General features: G+C 47.3%; 1 protein-coding gene across 1 annotated transcript in view; it reads right to left on the bottom strand.

Moving 5' to 3' along the window:
- EGFLAM (EGF like, fibronectin type III and laminin G domains) overlaps positions 1 to 20,266 on the bottom strand; it is a 173,034-nt gene that overhangs the window by 20,645 nt on the left and 132,123 nt on the right. Inside the window, exons 14-18 of the mRNA XM_059060251.2 lie at positions 13,901 to 14,026; positions 12,534 to 12,777; positions 8,505 to 8,616; positions 3,656 to 3,772; positions 1,058 to 1,238 (exon numbers count right to left, since the gene is read on the bottom strand). Coding sequence (XP_058916234.1) covers positions 1,058 to 1,238; positions 3,656 to 3,772; positions 8,505 to 8,616; positions 12,534 to 12,777; positions 13,901 to 14,026 — 780 coding nt within the window. The remainder of the gene's footprint in view (positions 1 to 1,057; positions 1,239 to 3,655; positions 3,773 to 8,504; positions 8,617 to 12,533; positions 12,778 to 13,900; positions 14,027 to 20,266) is intronic.

The raw sequence follows: 20,266 nt of genomic DNA, 5'->3' as shown, positions 1-20,266 counted from the left end.
GGCATTCTAACAAGAAGGCCCACGTGGCCCGACATGACAGAGCTGCACAACGCAGGCCTGCTCTGGACCCGCCGTGGCCTCCGCCTCCTTGAGCTGCTGTGGAAAGCTCAGTCCAGCAGGGCCTGTGGTCTGGGACCTGCTCTGCTTTCACACAAGGGCAGGTTGAAAGCTGAGCAGCTCAGAGCACTTGCTGGTGCATTTTATTTTGCTCACCAAGAATCATACTGTTTAATATTGGCTGAGTACTTTACCAGGCATTCTTCTAAGGAATATGTGCTGCCTCATTCTTCTTCTAAGGAATATGCATTGCCTCATTTAATCTACGCTACAATTCTCTGTGTTAGCCAATATTGCTCTATTATTCCCATTTTACAAGTGAGGAAACTGAGGTACAGCGGAAACATATACAGCATGGAAAATAGCGGTCTACAGAAGGTTATTCATATTTTTGTTTGGAGCAACTAAGGTACACTTCGTATTTTGCCATACTTGGCAAGATTTCTCAGATTTCTCTTTCCAGCATTCACAGGTAGGAGTCAAAAATATTTAGTCAAGATATTTACCAGCCTATAAAAGCCCAGGCATCCACCTGTCAGGATAGGCTCTGGGAGTGGCTCAGATGTAGGAGTCCCGGAAACCTCCCTTACCCATATTATGAGTTAAACTTTCTCTTTTTAATTCGGCTGCCCAACCAGGGATCGAACCCGGGCCGCGGCAGTGACAGCGCGGAGTCCTAACCACTGGACCAACAGGGAATTCCCTACGAGTTAACCTTCTGAGTGCTAGACTACGAGGGGATTCTCAGGGAAGGAGCCATGGTAGGTTGGGAACTATTTTCTTACTGTTTACAGAACTGTTTCAGCATTTCAATTCCTATTAAATAATCAGAGTTGTTTATATATAATCCATCATCAATATGCTACTGACATCATTGATAAAAATAACTGGCATGGCTTTCCCGGGGTTATCGACTGGTCCCCCAAACGCTCTGTCCATTTCCTCTGCTCCCAGAAGCGGCCCCTGAGTCCCCCCTCCCCCTCCCCTCCCTGCGGTGTACCTTTCTGGCAGTGCCGCCCCTCAAAGCCCAAGGGGCAATCACACTCATAGCCCTCCTTCCTGGGTTGGCAGCTGCCCCCGTGGGCGCAGGGGGCTCCCACGCAGGGGTGGGCTGCATTCTCCACGTTCACGCCCCACGTGAAGTCATGCTTCACGTGGATGGTCCGGTCATTCAGGATGATCTTAGGAAAGAAAATGTAAAGAAATTCAGGAATTCAGAAAACGCCTTTTCAGTCTCCTACAGCTTTCCTCAGCTAATGTGAACTATGCCTAAGGGTGAGGGAGCTTTAAACAAAAGAGAGAAAGTCCGGCTGCTGCTTTTATAGTCTTGTAAGTGACACAGGAACTGAAGTGACTGCATCTGGTGTTTGGGAGACTGCATCATTTATAAGACTATACGTGCAGCTTCCTCTGTCTCTGGAAGACCTGGTTACTCAGTGAGGTCGTAAAGAAGTCCCAATGACCACAAAATTAGGGTTCTAATTCTGCACATTAGAATCACCCGAGGTGGAGGGGGGAAGGGTTAAGAAACATACTCACGCCAAGCCCCACCCAGATCAAGTGAACTAGAATCTCTGTGGGTGAAATGGAGTCATCGTTAACTTTAAAAAGCTTCCCAGGTGCTTCTAAGGTGAAGCCAAGGTTGAGAGATGCTGCTAGTAAAGCGGATTAAGGAAGAATACAACACAAAATGCTACACAGGCAGGAATCCAAGGGCGGGTGACTGCGTCCTGGAGGTGGTGGAATCGTACTGCTGTGTCTTCCTGGCCAGAGTTCTCTGCGGCTTCTTCCAGCTCCACCAACTCGGCCTCTGCAATCGCCCCCCTCCCTCCTGCTTCCTCCCTCCCCTGACGCTCTGGAATCCCCTTCCTCTCCACATCCTCTTCCCTGGAGTGAAACTCTGATCATGTTCTTAGCACTGCTCTGCATATTCACTGGACCAGAGAGCTCTTTGCTCACCCTTTTTCCCTGCAGTGGGGCTTTAGTGAAACTGATGAATTAGAGGGCGAGGTTACTGGTCTCCCCAGCCACAAATAAACGGAGTGTGCATTGGCCCTGAGCTGTTGCTATTTCAAAGTCTCACAGGCTTTGCTGAACTCGGAGACAGAGAGAACACGTCCCGGGGGAAGGTCCACCATGCAGGGGGTCCTAAGAGATTAGTAATGGCACTTCCAGCCACTAATCCATGTTTCCACAGGTTTGCCTAGTTGTTAGAGAGTGTCAGGAGGGCTGGGAGAAAACTTTTCCCTAGCCCTGAATCTCAGAAGCTGCCAGATAAGAGCCAGAATCTTTCCGCAGTCTCCTCCTTTTCTTGCTGAGAATGCAGGACTTGAACAAGCCAAGAACGGCTCGGCCCACTGCAGGATAAGGCAGAGCCAATGACTGGGTCACTGGGAGGGGAGGAGGGCCTTTCCAGGAAGTAAGGAGGAAAGGCTTGTGTGTGCTGTATGAAGAAGGGGCAAAACCTGACAGAGCAGGAAGGAAGGTGAAGCCTCTTAGCAACTCAGCCCGCTGCCTAATTTCAAACCCGTGATTACACGTGGCCGATGGGGACCGTGTCCCCGCCCCCATTCCTGGAGGGACAGCGGTCCGAACTGAAGTGTCACTGATATCACAGTTCAGCAACAAAGGGAAGCACACCAGAGAGAGGAAATATTGACTGGGCCCCTTTTCTGGGCCCTACACTGGGATACAGAGTACAGAGCCCCAGGGGCCCTTCCCAGAGTCCAGACGTGCAAATCGTTTGAGAGGACCCTCTCTCACTGTCCCTCCATCATCTCAGCCTCTCCTTACTCTGCTGCAGGTCTGAAAGGGATCAGTGGCCCCCGTTCCTCCAGTGGTTGCTAAAGGGAAACAGGATACTGCTAACATCCAGGAAACGGATGTGCTTTTCTTCAAATTCTTTTCCCTCAGTGTTTAGTGGTCCTGGAAATCTGGGTTGGTGGGTCAACCTGCATATCTGTTGCAGACAGAACATAATCTCATGACTCGAGAGATCACGGGCAGCCCCAAGAGAAGGAATGAGAGACAGATATGAATGGGGTCAGCATCCTGTCTCTTTTACTAGCCTAGTGGATTTTTTCCAGACCTTCTATGGAAGGACTCTAATCTGTGCTCAAGAATATGGTTACATGATTGATGAACAACTGTTAAATCATGGTGGCGGGGATGGGAGTGGAGGCGGCGAAAACAATTGGGCCTTGCCTTGAGCAAAAAGCAAAGTGACCCCGAAGAGAAGCAGGAGTCCCGTCCCTATGAGATTCCATCCTCTTCCTTCCCTTTTGTAGAAGTGTCTATAGCGACCTGGTGCCAGGTGCCTCCCTCAACAATCCCAGGATATTTTAGTGGATGTGTTGTACAAATTCATCTTCACTGAGTTGCATTCATGGCATGTCTGCTGGATATAGCCAGGAGCAGACGTTATAAGAAAGTGGGGTTGGAAAGGTATGCTCTGAGCACTAAAAAATATAATCTTAAAAACGTTAAAAATTTCTCAAGCTTTCTTTCTTGGGTGCAGTAGGTTGCACTGATCACAGTTCTCAATTCCATTGTCTGCCGTCAAGGTCACACAATACACATGAGGAAGGGAAGCCTGTACCTTCTGGATGCTTCCACTGAATGGCTTGAGGATGCCTGAGCTCTTCTTCACGTCATCATAATTGGGGACCCCACCAATGAAAATGTCCGAGTTGCACTTAATCTGGGTGAAGCCTCCCTGCCAACAGATTAAAAACAAAACACGGTGCAACTTAAGATTACCAAAGGTACCTTTGGTTCCCTGTCAGGGAGCAAATGGCAGAGACGAGTCTCAAGACTCATCATGACAATCTGTCTACACATTGGCTTGACCTCTGCCTTGTTTTGCATTGCTACTTACCACCTGTATGAAAGTAAATTTCTTGACATTTCTGAGACTCAGTTTCATCATCTATAAAATGTGAGTGAATACGGTAGACTGTTCCATCATCAATACCCCTCTCCCGGGGCTTCCCTGGTGGCGCAGTGGTTGAGAATCCGCCTGCCGATGCAGGGGACACGGGTTCGTGCCCCGGTCCGGGAAGATCCCACATACCGCGGAGCGGCTGGGCCCGTGAGCCATGGCCGCTGAGCCTGCGCGTCCGGAGCCTGTGCTCCGCAACGGGAGAGGCCACAACATTGAGAGGCCCACGTACAGAAAGAAAAAAAAAAAATACCCCTCTCCCTGCAGGAAGATTACCTCCAACCTGTCAATCTCAAGTGGGGCTATGTAACTTGCTTTGGTCAATAAAGCATGAGCAGAAGAGAAATTAATCACTTCTGGGCAGAGGCTTTCGGAGCCGGGAGTGGTTCACCGTGCCCTCTTCCCCCACGCCCTGTTTCTTCAGCCTGGGTCTCAGATTAAAGCCGCAGCTGACCATAGATGGACATGTAGTGTGAGTGAGAAATAACTCCTTATTATAAGGTGCTGCTATTTGGGGTTTATGTGTGCTGACTACAGTACAGTCTAGCCTGTCCTGGTGGCTGAGATTCCACTGATTTAGCACTTTACCTAGAGTTGGATGCGGGATCTGCGTTCCAGTATGGCAGCTATTGTTATATTCACTAATGGTAAAGATAGAACTTCTTTAGGCCAAGAGAAAGGGAAGGCATGGCAGGTGGGAGGTGTTCCTTGTTATCAAATACAAGGAAGGGCAGAGAAATTCTTTTCCGGGTTCTCAGAGAATTCCCCATTGTCAACCCCCAAAGGCTTCCCCTGCTTTTGGTCATTTCAACAGCCTAAACCCAATGGCTGGGCTAGATAACAAGCTGTGTGTGAGATGTAATGTCTAAACTCCTTTAAACATGAGTCTTAATTAAGCAAAATGTTAAAATGTCCTAAGATAACATACACATTTGAGACCTCTGGGGATGAACACACTTTGAGTAACATAGTTATTGTTTCCTTTGATTTATGATCAAAAGAAATACAAACAGTAGCAGCATTTAATAATTTAACAAATATTATTGGGTACCTACTATGTCCCAGGTACTAAGTGCTGCACAAACAACAGTAAATAAGAAAGCCCAGGTCCCTGCCCTCCAGAGGCTTAGGCTGGGGTGAACACAGACAAGTGACCGGGCAGGTAAGATTAACCCTGTGAGGACTGTCCAGGTGACTATGGGTGCACCTGGCAGGGAGGGGGCATCGCATACTCTACCCCAGACATAGGGAGTGGGGAGGTGCTCTAGGAAGAGTTAGAACTGAGAAAGAAACTGGACAAAGTCAGGGCTTAGAGGGCATGTAGGTATAGGGCAGAGGCAAGGAGGGACCAGATCATGCATGGATAGAAATGTGCTCTTCACCCCAAAAGCAGTGAGCTTTCAGCAGGAGAGAGAACAGTCCTACTGCGTTTTAGGAATATAACTGGCCAGAGGGAGGAGAAGTTGCGATGGAGAAGAGGAGACAGAGAGGAGGGAGCTCCATCTAGGGGAGCGCTCACGGTGGTGGGGTCCAGCCAGGTAGAAGCAGAGAGGTCTTGGATTAAACATATTGAACTGCCTTCTGTCAATAACCTTCAGGCAGCTTCAAGGGTTCTTTTTTTTTTTTTTCTTTTTTTGCGGTACGCGGGCCTCTCACTGTTGTGGCCTCTCCCGTTGCGGAGCACAGGCTCCGGACGCGCAGGCTCAGCGGCCGTGGCTCACGGGCCCAGCAGCTCTGCGGCATGTGGGATCCTCCCGGACCGGAGCACGAACCCACGTCCCCTGCATTGTCAGGCGGACTCTCAACCACTGCGCCACCAGGAAAGCCCGGGTTCTTATTTAACTAGCCGGGAGGTGGAGGGGGTTGGTCATCAAAGAAGGGCTTTCGCGAATTCTTGTGGCCTGATGAAATAGAGAACCAGACAGGAGCTGTCAGCACACACCCCCATGAACCCATCTCCATCTTGTCTTTAAAAAAAATACTAGGAGGAAAGCAGGAAGGCTGCAGGGTCAAGGGGATTTCAGAGAAGCAGGCCGTTTTGAAAACACTTGCAGTTTCTTGCTTAGGTCCAGCGCCGGCCGGTGGATAAGAGGCGGGGCTGCAGCGGCCACGCCCACGCAGGACCGCAGAAGATAAACAGACCCAGCAAGGTGGGCCTGTTCTGCGGTGGGATGCTCTGGGCCTGGATCTGCTGCTTCCGTTCGGCTGGGAGTGGTTGGAAAACCTGAGCAAACGCCCTGGTTGGGTTTTCCTGAAGCCCTGGGAAGCACTGCCTTTCCTCTGAGTCTGCATAGCTTGGCTCACCCCGCGCTGCTGGCGTTTCTCAGTGCAGCCTGAACACTTAGGGGCTGGGTTAGCCCCCAGCAGTACCCTCTAATCCCTGTCCCCGCCCATCTCTAAGCTCCAAGACCTCTGCCCCTCTCAGCCACACCTTTGAACATGGTATGGACAGGAGAGCTGGCAGCGAGGAGACCCCTGCGGGGTGATCTGATTAAGGTTTAATTCCTGGAGGTCAAGCACTGGGCCTTCCCACTCCGGTCTCAAGGCAGCCTCATAAGAACCACCCTCAAATGCACACAGAACAGCCACGCCTTCCCTCCCACATGTTTATACTGCTTTCCAGCTGGGCAGCCCTCCGGTCAGCTCCATCCGCTCAAATAGCCAATAGGGAGGACACTGGTTTTACCATACTGTTTAATTCTCATTCCCTGGCATGGTAGTAACAGAACCCGAGGTGTGGTTTCTACCTTTGTGTTACCTCTTCACTGTAGGATCCTGATGGTAAATACGGCCTCCTGAAGAGTTCCTTATTTAGAATCAAAGGCCTTAAGCCCACTAGTTACAAACACGCCCATCCTAAGTTTTTGTTACTGTTTTACAGATGTTGGTAACTAGAGCCTAAATCGATACAATGCTTTTTTGAATGTATATTATTAAGTCAACACACAGTCAGATCTATGCTTGTGAGCTTCTAATCTTGTCTTGGACTAAAGTCAGCTGTTCGAGTTTTCTGGATTGTCCAAGAAGTGACTCCCATTCTCCCTTTAAAATCCATTTTCCTTTATTCGTCTCCCTTCCTTCTTCCCTGCTTTCCTTTCTTCCTTCCATCTTTCCTCTGTCCCTTCCCCTCTCCCTTCCTTCCTTCCACAAATATAGATGGGATATTTTCTAAGGTACTCGCCTCTTGAAGCAGAGCCCAGTTTCTGGTTCTTGTAATTCCCAAGAAGGTCCTTGGTTCTGATAGGACCACCCACCACTGCTGTCCCCAAAGCTGCCTTCTTGACATGTCTGTCCTTCTTTCTTCTCTCCTCCTCAACCAAATACCTCTTACCACCAAGAGTCCCTTTTCCTTCCTTTGCTTTTTTCTATCAATTCATTTTCTTATCAGAACACCCACATTCATCAATAACCCCTTTATTATTTTTAAAAATTTTTTATTTTTTTTGTGGTACGTGGGCCTCTCACTGTTGTGGCCTCTCCCGTTGCGGAGCACAGGCTCCGGATGCGCAGGCTCAGCGGCCATGGCTCACGGGCCCAGCCGCTCCGCGGCATGTGGGATCCTCCCAGACCGGGGCATGAACCCGTGGTCCCCTGCATCGGCAGGCGGATTCTCAACCACTGCGCCACCAGGGAAGCCCAATGCCCCCTTTAAACCTGTGATGCACAGAATGAAGGCCGTTGTAATGAACATCCTGGCAAATCTAAAGTCCCCTCTGTTTTAGGGGTCTGTAAATTTCGTGTGTGTACAGAATCGCAGTAGATTACAGTTTAAAGCAAATCTCTCTTACCACTCCTTAAAAATGTCATTTTCCTTTGAACATGACCTTGGAAATAAAATCATGGATGAAAGTTATAAACTTGAGTGGAAATTCTGAGCTCTTGAGGTTATTATGATAGCACACTATTAACAATAAGTAAAGCTACAAAGTGCTGATCATATGCCAGGTTCTGGGGTGTTTTATAAATAGTTATTCTAATTCTCACAACTCTATAAGACCTCATTCTTGTGTCACCATTACTCCATTTCTTAGATGCAAAAAAACCAACTTGGGAGATGGAGTGACTGGTCTGAGTTCACACTACTGGTGAGGAAGGGAGCTAGATCTTGAGCCCCGTGAGTCTGGTTTCAGAGTCTGTGTCCTTGTCAGCTGTGCGACCACCCCATCTCTGGCCCTGCCTTGGAGTTGTGTTCTGAACTGCCTTATACACCAACATGAGCAAAGGCAGAGCTTGGGAGGCATGGAGGTAGGCAGGCAATTTTCTAAGCGCTACATTTGTATTAGCTCACTCCATCTTTCCAACCACCCTATGAGGCCCCCCTTATTATCATCCCCATTCACAGTTGAGGAATTGCAAAGTTAAGTAACTTGCCCAGTGGGAAGCTTGGTTGTTGGCCCAGGTAAACTGGCACTGTGTTTAATCATTATGCTGCTACTTTCATCTCCAAGACAGGAAGCAAATAGTAACCCCATTCACATAAGCCATCAGGAGGTGACGTCCTTCTTACCTCCGCCATTCCCTCCACCACTTTCTGCTGATCCACCTGTAAGATACCATTCTTCGCTGTGCGAGACACGTGCAGCTCGTGCCAGTGACCCAGGGTGAGGGGCTCTTCACTCCTGTTGAAGGAAGGAAACTGAGCATGGGTTAGCATCACTGGCGTTAGAAATGACGTCCACCAATCTGGCTCACATGAAACGTGCCAACCTTAGGCACCTCACTCCCTTCAGCAAAAAGAAAAACCTTCTTTCCTTCTTAGTAAACACAGCAGTGCTAGCTCCATTTATTGGACCCCTTCGTGGGAGGAGTAAGTATCTCACTTATCATTTTACTTATTCCTTACAACAAGTCTGAAACGGGGGTAGGATGAGTCTGGTTTTCAAGATGAGGGGTTCAGGCTTCCCTGGTGGCGCAGTGGTTGAGAATCTGCCTGCCAATGCAGTGGACACGGGTTCGAACCCTGGTCTGGGAGGATTCCACATGCCGCGGAGCAACTGGCCCCGTGAGCCACAATTACTGAGTCTGCGTGTCTGGAGCCTGTGCTCTGCAACAAGAGAGGCCGCGATAGTGAGAGGCCCGCGCACCGCGATGAAGAGTGGCCCCCGCTTGCCACAACTAGAGAAAAGCCCTCGCACAGAAACGAAGACCCAACACAGACATAAATAAATAAATAAATTAATTAATTTTTAAAAAAAATATGAGGGGTGACATGAGGCTAAAGTGTGATCAGAGTTGCATACAAGCTTTGAAGAAGACAATATTATATAGGCTATGTTGTAAAACAGATTCCTTGATGTACTGATGTCTGTAGCATCCTCTGAAATGCATAAAAAATCAGATGGGTGGATGGATGGATGGATGGATGGATGGATGGATGGGGAATATAAGGATAAACAGATACATGATAAAGCAAATACAGTAGAGCGTTAATTGTAGACTATAGGTGGTGGGCATAAGAATTTTACTGTACAGTTCTTTCAACTTTTCTATATATTTGAAATGTTTCATAATAAAATACTGGGGGGGGGACAGTCTCCATGTTGTCTGATATTGTGAAAAGGATTAAAAGTCCTTTAAAAATTCAATTATTCATTCAAGATGGAAACAGTTGGAAGTTTAAATGATATTGATAAGAGTTTTACATGTTACATTTTACAGCGAGGTGTGTAAAAGGGTATAAGTATTGCATTTGTGTTTCTAAAGATGTCTATATAGTTCCTGGCCTTCACTGAACCTCCCAGTTATTTTTTGGTCCTGGATCTTCTTTAGAAACTCACCAGGAATACCAATGGGCACAATTATTGACAGGTCTCCACCCCCTCACTTGATTTTTTGCTCTGGCAAATGCTTTTGCCATTTGTCCTTAGCAATTAGAATTTAATCACCTTGGCTCATTGCCATTTGTCCTTAGCAATTAGCATTTAATCACCTTGGCTCAATCAATAAGCGATAAAGATCTTGTTCAGCGGCCCATCTCCATAATAACTAACGGCGCCTGAGCCTGTTCTTCTTGTGCAGAGGTCATTCCCCGTCTACAGGCTGCTTCCCTCAGCAAAGTGATAGCGATTGTGGCCATTATGAGCTCACTGCAGTTGTCTCGATTTTTGCATCAAGTTCATCATAAATCAGACCACCTTATCCTTTTCCTAAAGTTAAAATGATTTGGCCAATTCCGCAGCTTCCTGTAGTTGAGACTTTCACTGAATTGTCTTAATGAAGCAGGAAGTCTTGGAACTGGTTTTCAGAATAAACATCTTCCAAAGGGCCGTCTGAAACACGAACCGTAATCAGTGTTGTCATTTACACTGGAGAGGGGATGGCCCAGGGGAACAGACGGTGGTCTGTTCCTTGGAATCTCTGAGTTCTTGCCTCCTTTTCATCACACCTAATACGAAAGAATTCTTTTTCCAGGAGCCTTTCCTGACAGGCAGGGAAGCAATAACTTATGTGAAAAAAAAATGAAAAACACCTCTTGTCAAAAATAGAAACAGAATCATGAAAGAGGGAAATGCTGGACTTCTAAGGTTCCACTGTGACCCCATAGCTGGAGCTGCCACTGTCGAGGTGCAGGGGGCAGGGGGCAATCTGTGCAGGAGGAGGGCTGATGAGCCCCGACCCTCACCAGCCCTTTCTGTTCATTCCTTATCCAGGATGAGGCCATTTGAAAGTACAAAGTGATATTCAAGGTGTCTTCCTTTCTCAACCTGGCAAATAGTTCTAAGTGAATTGCTTAGACTGTTTTGCATAATCATATGTAAATTGAATCAATTAAATACCCACCAAAGTTGTCTTGAGACATAGGATGTTCTTGCATAACCAGAGGTACAAAAGTGTTTGTCCATTCCCCAAGGTGAGCGAGCTCACTGATGTGTAGGAATTCAGCCCTTAAGGACAGAAATGAACTGTCCTTTTAAAGAATTGTTGAAACCTAATGCAGTAAGCACTTCCCATCAGCCATAAACAACGATCAGCAATTAAGGGCAACGCATGGCTGTAAGATCTCAGCAACAAACTCTTTCTAGGAATGACAGTCTAGCAATATGAATTGTGATTCAATACAGCCCCCGATTTCCTTTAAAACAACAACAAAGACTAACCGATTTCCTGCTGCAGGGCACTGTGAAACAAAATAAAACACAGACCTACTAGAGCATGGACTTGAGGATATGGGGAGGGGGAAGGGTAAGCTGGGACAAAGTGAGAGAGTGGCATGGACATACATACACTACCAAACGTAGGGTGGATAGCTAGTGGGAAGCAGCCGCATGGCACAGGGAGATCAGCTCGGTGCTTTGTGACCACGTAGAGGGGTGGGATACGGAGGGTGGGAGGGAGACGCAAGAGGGAAGAGATATGGGAACATATGTATATGTATAACTGATTCACTTTGTTGTAAAGCAGAAACTAACACACCATTGTAAAGCAATTATACTCCAATAAAGATGTTAAAAAAAAAAGAAAAGAAAAAAACAGAAAAACTACCATGGGAGGAACACAGTGAAAAGAGGGGAGACATAAACAAGCAAGAAAACTATCTGCACCTCCCAACTGCTCTGAGGGATTCACAAAGATACTGCCACACTGTATGGGAACAATCGATCTGCTAAGTCAATGAATAGTACAAACTAGATAACAGAAGGAAAGTGTTGATAACCCAGAACCAAATCTGCAGACACCAGAAAGCGCTTTAGAAGCACTTAGTTACTCCATGCTGTTGAAACCAGTCATCACCCAGCCTTCACGAGCATGTTGCTCAGGGAAGGGTCTTTGCAGTTGCTGGTGGTTTGCTATCAGCTTCTCTGTACGGAGGCCGATAAGAGCCATGCCAAATAACTTAGTTGCCGCCAAAGAAATAAAGCAAGAGGAACGTTAAAATTTAAAGTGAGGCCACCGCAATCTATTGATGCACAGCAATGGATGATTATGTGACAATTATGTATTTATTCACGTATGAGCATGTGTAACGTAATGCCGCGGTGTGTTCACTCGATGCTGGTGAGGAAGTCGGTGTCCTTTTGAAATCCTCTTAATCTAATGGAAACAACTTAAGCTTCTCTCAATAGGACGTTTGTGGGAAATAGGGCAGATGAATAATAATTTGATGTTTTTAAGTGATTGTGGCTCTGATACACACTACTTCCAATGGACAAAATAAATAAATAAAGTGAGGTCACCAAGGAAATCTCTGTTCGTTACATTTCTATTGGTACTTTTAAAACTAGTTGTCGTATATTTGCCCACTAAGTGACGCTCTGAGCAAGGTGCTGATTGACAATTTATCATGTTTCCGCTGATTGTGTCGCATGATCTTAGGTGGAGAGGACTGGGTAGTTATTCAAGAAGAGGAAACCTTGCCAGCAGGAGAGCATGATCTCTGGGAAGCACGTCATCTGTATGAATCAGGACAGGTTTCAGAAAAGAGAACTGTAGGAAGACAGGAAGAGAGCAAGCTGGTAGATGACAAATTTGTCTTTCTTCAAAGTGAGTGTTGTCTGGCTTTTGAGGGGAGGTGGACCCTGACGGTCTCAGTCCTTACCTGAGAACACCAGTCCCAGAGCCGCAGTCAAAGCGGAACTCCACGTGGCCCCCTGCCATGTTGATAGACAGGAAGTCTTTGCTGCCCGTGTCATAGCTGTACAGGAGGACGCCGTCATCTGAGTCAGGCCTAAACGTGATCTCAAACTCCATGAAGGAGAGGTAATGCCTGGGCTCCAGTGGCCAGGGTGTTGCAGCGTAGGACCTCAGAGACTCTCTGAACTGAGGAATGGTCAAGGTGAAAGCTGAAAGAACAAGCACGTGGTTAGAAATCCCTCCGTGCCAGAACTGGCATCTTCTCTTCCTCCTGGCTACAGAACTAAACTCTAGTTCTCAGCTGCTCTGAAGATAGGTGCGTGGTGTAGCTGAGTTCTGGCCACTGGAATGTGGGTGGAAGTAGTACACAGAATTCCAGGTCTGGCCCCTAAAGCTCCTCTCCATCCTCTACTTGCTCTTTCTTCTTCACCTGCTGGCTGCCTGCAGGAATCAGTGGAGGATGCTAAGGCCCCAGCAGAGCCACTAGAAGGCAGGCGTCTGCGTCCCCGAATGACCACGTGGAGGCAGAGCACACTCCTCTCGCTGACCTTCCATGATATGAGCAAGGATCAACCTTTAGTCTGTTAGGCTACAGAAATATGAAGATGGTGTATAACAGCTTTGGCTTACTCTGACTCACAACGCCCGCTTCTAGGTGACAAGAAGTTTGAGATTATACAGTGTTCAAAAAACCTTTTCCCCGGGATGGTGTCTTAGGGCCAAGTCTGAATCACTGGCAGAAAAGTGAAAACATGTTCGACCCTGCTTGGTTTTTCCAAAATCTTTTAAATCTTTCAAAATTTCCATTATTATATGTGTGTATTTGTGTGTGCGTGTGTTTTTATATGTATACATACATATATGTGTATATATATATAAATATAATCAATATATACAGTCTTGAGAGGTAGAATAATTCAGCAGAACAGTACAAAGAAAAAGAAACATCATATGGTTAATGTTTCTGTGTGTACCTCCCCAGCATCTTCTCTGAAACCATCAGATATCCTAAGGAGCCCGAGCTGTGACTGCTTCAAATTCTGACACAAACCACACAAATATAGGCTTTTCAAAGCTCTCTGAGGGCCAAGATGAGCCCACCAAAGCCTGTTAAGTTCTCTCAAAGAGAACTTGTCTTTGGCTGGTTTGCCACGCTGACACTCGAGGACACTCCAACCTGGTTAAAGAAAAGATTCTCCCATCCCTCCCAGCAAAGCAACATTAATCCCATAAAAATATATGGGACCTTGCTAAAAGTACACTGATGAAAAATTACATCAACATGAGTTAACAATGCAGGCAGACATTGCCATCAGCTTGCTTCTTTCTCACCATCTTCACAGTGTCGACCTCTAAATCCCAGGGGACAGAGGCAAACGTAGGAGTCAGCTTTGCTGGCTGTGCAGGTGCCACCATTGATGCAGGAGGCTTCGTCACAGATTCCACTGCTGCATTCCCCTAAATACAGAATGGGAATGACAAAGCCAATTCATCACGTGAGCCAGTCCAAGACTGAGCACGCCGACAGCTTACGCTTTGGAACAAATACAGTTCATGCCCCACTCCTACTGATTTGCTCCTCTGCACAACTGCAAACCAGCTTTCAGGATAAGTGGAACTGCCCCTTTCATTTTAACTTGATTTGGGTTTAGTCTTTATGAAGAGCCACAGGGACGCTTTAAAACATGGTGGACACAGTAAATCAAATAATAAATAACTGGGCAATTTTATGACCACTGACGGGGTGACAGTTGTTTCTGCCTGTAACTCATCTCGCTGTTGTTCTCTCAAGAGGGTGTCACCATGCCTTCAATGTCAGCAGAGTGTTTATGTTAAAAGCGTTCTCATTTGTTTGGCCCCAATTACCTTAAGTGCTGCCTGCCTTCTTGGTTGAACGTTGGGTCAAGCAAGATAAGCACAGGAGGAGGTCAGGAGCCTTGTGGAAGCTTATTAACTGGCCTGGACTGTCAACACCTCTGTCTGGAGCAGGGGGGGCTCCATAATACCTTAGCAGGGGGTTCCAGAATCTCTACTTCTAAACTCAAGGTTACGGTCTTATGAGGGACAGCAAGGTGACCGGAAGTAAAAAGTGCCGAAAGATTCAACATCAGATGGGTTAGTTCTCTCTACCAAACACACATCGGAGAGACCCGTAAAGGGTACACTTGGTCATTTTCAAGTGTAGGTCACCAGATGAAGTGGAAACAAACGGACTTTTCCTGGGCTGCTTTTCTTCTGCTCCTTTGCTCTTCCTTTTCTCCTTGTGTATAAGAAATAAATTAGGCAGACGAGCCACAACCTGGCCCAGAACTACAGAGGTGAGTCCAAAGCCCTTTTCCTTGGGGTGGAGGCAAAGGGGGTGCATCTCTGGTTGAGCCGCGAGGGGTCCGGCTCTGCATCGCCCAGCCTCCAATGTGACGCCCGCGGGAGCTGGTAGCCGCCCCCCTCCCCCACCCCCGCCATGAGAGCCTCCTCGGGAGGAGGGGGAAGGGCTTACTGTGGCATACTGTGTACCCAGGAGAGGAGACCCACTTCAGGAGCTGATAACAGAATTTAATTACAGCCCTTCCAGATAGCTTGCCCCTCCAGCCAGGTGAGCTGGCCTCTATGAATCCCAGCTGGGGGCCACTGGAAGTTCAGGCAGAAGTGACGGTGGTCTCCTTTTTTTATCAGCCACAGCCCTGAGACCACTGCCAGCAACCACAGCCTCCACAGAGAGGCCGACTTGAATTTAGAGAGCCAAACTCTCACAGGTCCCCACGCCCCACCGATTTCTGTGGGCTGGGAGGCTTTCTCAGAGAAGGGCTGGTCCCGCAGGAAGAAGTGGAGTCCTTGGCTTATCTTAGATACACATGGGAAAAATTATTTTACAAATTTGCTTTGTAACTGTTGTTTATAGCTGGGAGTTGGCGGGCGGCGGGGGGCGGGGGGGGTTGAAAGCCAGCCAGAGATGTTTACTTGATGAAAGCAGTGTTTCAGCAAGATTGTATCGGCAGTGGTATGCAAGATAGATCATGAGCCATGGGAGTGGGAAAGAGGAGAGAAATCCTACGGGGAGGTAAACTGCAGCTGGAGAGGGTGATCGCAGAGGAAATGGAGAGAAAGCGAACAATCAAAGACACACAGGGCAAGCAGGAGTAGCCAGTTCATTCTAGAAGTTGAAGGTGGAGGAAGACTCCAGCATAACCTCAGGGCTCCTAGCTTGGAAGACCGAAAGGAGAGTGGCAAGAGGAAGGAAATGAGGGAGTCTGGGAACTGGACCGGGCTTCCAATGAGCAGAAGAGGTGGCTTTCGTCCAGCCGAAGCATAAGGTGATGGTGGAAATCTCTGCTGCTGAGCCCTTCCTGCACACAGGTGAGGGCTGGGGGGGGGGGGGGCGCAGCAGCAAGGTAGGGGCGACCCTGATACCAAGAACATATGCGCTCCTTGAGAGAGGACAGGATGGAAGGGCCCCTGGAAATCCCAGGGCACACGAAGGAAGAGCAGCTGGCAGAGACAAAGGCGGAACAGATGAAGGACACAGAGGACCCAGACAAGGTGGGTTCCCAGAAGCTCAGGGAAAGCAAAAGCCAAGACAGAAGTCAAATGAATACTGCTGAGAGGTCCAGGAGGGGTTTGCAAAGACAGAACCAGTCACAGCTTCAGGAGAGCAGCTTTGCTTTGCAGTGGAAGGCAGAACCCCATCACAGGAAATTCAGACAGGGGGCCTGGAGGGGGGGTTGCTGGACTCAGGTTTTGAGAGAGAGGAGAGAAGTCCGCAGGGTGCCCGAATCAGAAGGGTCCAGGGTCACGCAAACATGGCACTGGTTGACGCTGGAGAGGACCTGAGTGGCTGTGAATAAGCTAGAGCAAGGCATCCATGAACTTTGATGGGGAAAACCTTTTATCTTTATTTTCCATGATCTCTAAGTGGACTTGAGTATTTCCCTTACTTATTAATGGAGGTAACGAATCTCCAGTATTAGCAGTTCTTGCGAATTGTGCCCAGTGGACCTGAGAAAGGGGTGAATCACTTTCCATTTATTGCGGGTATCTCAAGACATCATTTATTCTCATCACTCCTTTGACAGCATGGTGGTTATTGCACCCACCATTGAAGAATACTGTTCTTTAATGCTTTATAAAGGAGCACATACGTTACTATAATAACAGAACTTTATTATATAGCTTTATTTCAATATAATTTTTTCCTATCATGTATATTTATTATCTGCATTTGAAAACATCCTCCTGAGAAGAGGTCCATAGACCTCACCGGACTGCTAAAGGGGTCCATGGCATATGAAAGCTTAAGAAGCCTTGGGTTGGGCTTCCCTGGTGGTGCAGTGGTTGAGAATCCGCCTGCCGATGCAGGAGACACGGGTTCGTGCCCTGGTCCGGGAAGATCCCACATGCCGCGGAGCAGCTGGGCCCGTGAGCCATGGCCGCTGAGCCTGCGCGTCCAGAGCCTGTGCTCCGCAATGGGAGAGGCCACAACAGTGAGAGGCCCGCATACGGCAAAAAAAAAAAAAAAAAAAAAAAAAAAAAAAAAAAAAAAAAAAAAAAAAGAAGCCTTGGGTTATTGAGAAGTGACAACCTCGGCAGCAAGGTCCCAGGAACATAGGGAAGGATGGGTGCAGAGTGTAGATGAAAAGGTTAGTCTGAGGAAGGAGAACTCTCAACTCTGAGAGTAGGAGGAAGGAGGTGCTGCATCATCAATATATAAAATAACTTTTACCGACACTGATAATTTCTATACACCAGCTGTTATGTAAGTTTACGCAAGATAATGAAGTGAGGGGCAGGAGAGAGATCAGGCTCGCAAGGAGGGAAGAGAAGGTGGAGTGGAGTACACTGAGGAGACCATGGACGGTGGGTGGCCTCCCTGCCCCTGGTCCCCCCAATCCAGCGCAACAGTGAGGCTTGTCTATTTCCCCTCCTAAAGATCTGTCAAGTGTGTCACCACCACCACCCTGGATCAAACCACCATCATCTCTGATGTGAACTCCTGCACAGCCTCCCAGCTGCTCTACACGCCCCCCGTGAAGACCCTTTCCAAAAAGCTGTCTATCGTCAGTGGGATCGTTGCAAAACACAGACAAGATCATGAGACCCACCTCCCCTCAACCTCCCACTGGGACAGGGCATTTCCTCTGCCTGGAATGCACTTCCCTCTCATCTCTGCTTTTTAACTCCTACTCTTGCTTCAGATATCAACTTCACATTACAGCCTCAGAAATGCTTTTCCTGACCCCCAGCCCATAACTCTCCCTATTGTACATTAGTATTGCACTTCCCCTTTGTAACTCTCCAAATTGTAATTTTACATTTCTTTGCGTGATGTTTATTTGATTAATTTGGTCTCTCCTAGGGAGAGTTATGACAGGTGCGATGAGCTGAGATCCTGTCTTGTTTATTGCTTTATCTTAAGCACCCAGTGCCTGTGACCAGCACAGGAGCTTAAATAAGTATTCACCAAGTGGAAGAAAGAGTAAGAGAGTGATAAGCCATAGTGAGACCCGTGGCCCCTGCAGACCTCATGAGTCTCGAATAACTTGGGAAGTTGGCTCTGTGACCCTGCAGGGCGAGGATCCAAGATGGGATTGGAAAAAATGAGTGGTGGTGGCTTAGGTTGGAGAATTTGGGTGGAAATAATAAAAGAAAAGTCTGGGCCAGAGAATACAAAATTTTGCTGAGATGGCTGATTATTCTAGAATGTGAGTTCACAGAGAATTCAATAGCTGGAAATAATTTAATGAAGGAGATGAGGTGGGAGGGGTCGAGTAATGAAAGGCCCCTTGGAAACAGGTTTCTTGGGTTTGGGGAGGTGGGACAGAGAAAAATCTGTGGTTGAAGCCCGCAAGGCCAAGTTTGAGGTCAGAGGGAGGAGCCATGACTTACAACTGTCCTCACCCTCTTCTGGAAGCCTGCATCTCCATGGGAAATTCACCGCTGTTTCCAAGAGCCCAGCTCCCCCATGGTGAGGCTGCATTTAAGTTGTAGGAACTTGAACTTCCAGAGGACTTACTCGGAGGAAAGCAAATATGGAGGAGAGGAAGGATAGCCAGCCCTGTTCTTGTACCCCAGGGGGGAAATGGGAAGAAATGGAAAAAAAAAAAGGCCATGTAACCAATGCCTGCCACTAAGTTTGACAGAGAGCAACGGAATAATCCAATAGCCACCCCCAGGGAGCCCAGAGCCAGCGAGGTGGGTCCTCTGGGCTCAGCTGCTCAATGGAGAGCTCAGGGTGAGAATTTAAAATGCTGTCGGAAATTGGCCCTTACTCAATTTTGCAACTTCTTAACTACCCGTCAGAGATTACAAGACTGCCAGATCTGTCCTTCAGGGCTGTTTCCCTGTTAGTTCAATGAAGAGAGAAGAAACAACTTATACCCTGTGGAGTGTCAGAATATTAATAATAACATCAACAACAGGAAACATTTACAACATATTTGCTATGTGCAAGGCTTTATTCTAAGTACTCTATAGGCACCATGACTCATCCAGACAGAATAATTTTAGGAGGCAGTTACTATTTATAGATGGTGATATTGAGTCTCAAAGAGGTTAACTGACCTGCCAAATCCAGGCAATCTGCCTTCAGAGTCCAGACTCTTCAACATCACAGGAGACTTCTCCTGGGCCTGCTGTTTCTCACCTTACCACAGCGGGAACCTTTGTAATAGCTTTAGTCACTACTGTTGACTGTTTGCTTTGACCAAGTGATCAATGGAAGGAAAAAGTAATACAGGGAATAACAGGTAGAGAGTAATCTTTTCCTTTCAAGTAAACTCCATCTTTTGTAGTTTTAACAATGGTGTCACCTTTAGGAGTGAGAAAAGTAGAAGGAAGCAATTTGAAACCAATTTGGGAGCCTCTGATGTGGCAGACGTGGTTAAGAGGGCAGGCACTGGTGCCAGAATTGCTGAGGTCACCATTTACCAGCTTTACCACCCACTAGCTGTGTGACCTTAGGCAAGTTACTTAACTGTTCTGAACCACCAGCTCTCATCTGTAAACACTAAGACTAATCATAGCACCTACTTTGAGAAGATTAAAGTAGTTCTGAATGGTGGCTGCATGTAGTAGGTGCTCAACTAATACCAGCTACAAAACAAAGAGACAAAACAAACAAACTGTACTTGGAGTCATGAAGACCGAATCCTAGCTCTGACTCAGGAATGGAGAGAGGGAGGAATAGGATCATATCTGGTAGAGCAAATGCAGCCAAATGTGAATGGTAGAAGCTAGATCGTGCACATGTGGTAGTCACCATGCGTTCTTTCAGAATGACATCTTGAAGATGGAGAACAAAGAGACCCAAGAAAGGAACTTGCCATTTCTTGCAATAACAATGTCATATGAGGATGTGATGCTCAGAGTTGTGGCACCATCTTGGGATTATGAGTGAAAAACAAGAGAACCACTGAGATACCAACCCAGAGTTCTAACATCATTGAGTCACTGTTAGGGACTGAACTGTGTCCTCCCAAAATTCATAGGTTGAAGCCCTAACTCGCAATGTGACTGTATTTGGAGACAGGGCATTTAAAGAGGTAATGAAAGTTAAATGAGGTCATGTGAGTGGTCCTAATCCAATCTGACTGGTGTCCTTATATGAAAAGGGAGAGACACAGGATTCAAGCACAGACAAGGCCATGTGAGGGCACCGTGAGAAGGTGCCCATTTGCAAGCCAAGGAGAGAGGCTTCAGGAGAAA

Source organism: Kogia breviceps, chromosome 4, assembly GCF_026419965.1.
Source record: "Kogia breviceps isolate mKogBre1 chromosome 4, mKogBre1 haplotype 1, whole genome shotgun sequence".
Lineage (NCBI taxonomy): Eukaryota > Metazoa > Chordata > Mammalia > Artiodactyla > Physeteridae > Kogia > Kogia breviceps.
Note: the sequence above shows the minus strand (reverse complement) of the source record. Positions and strands in the feature narration are given on the sequence as shown.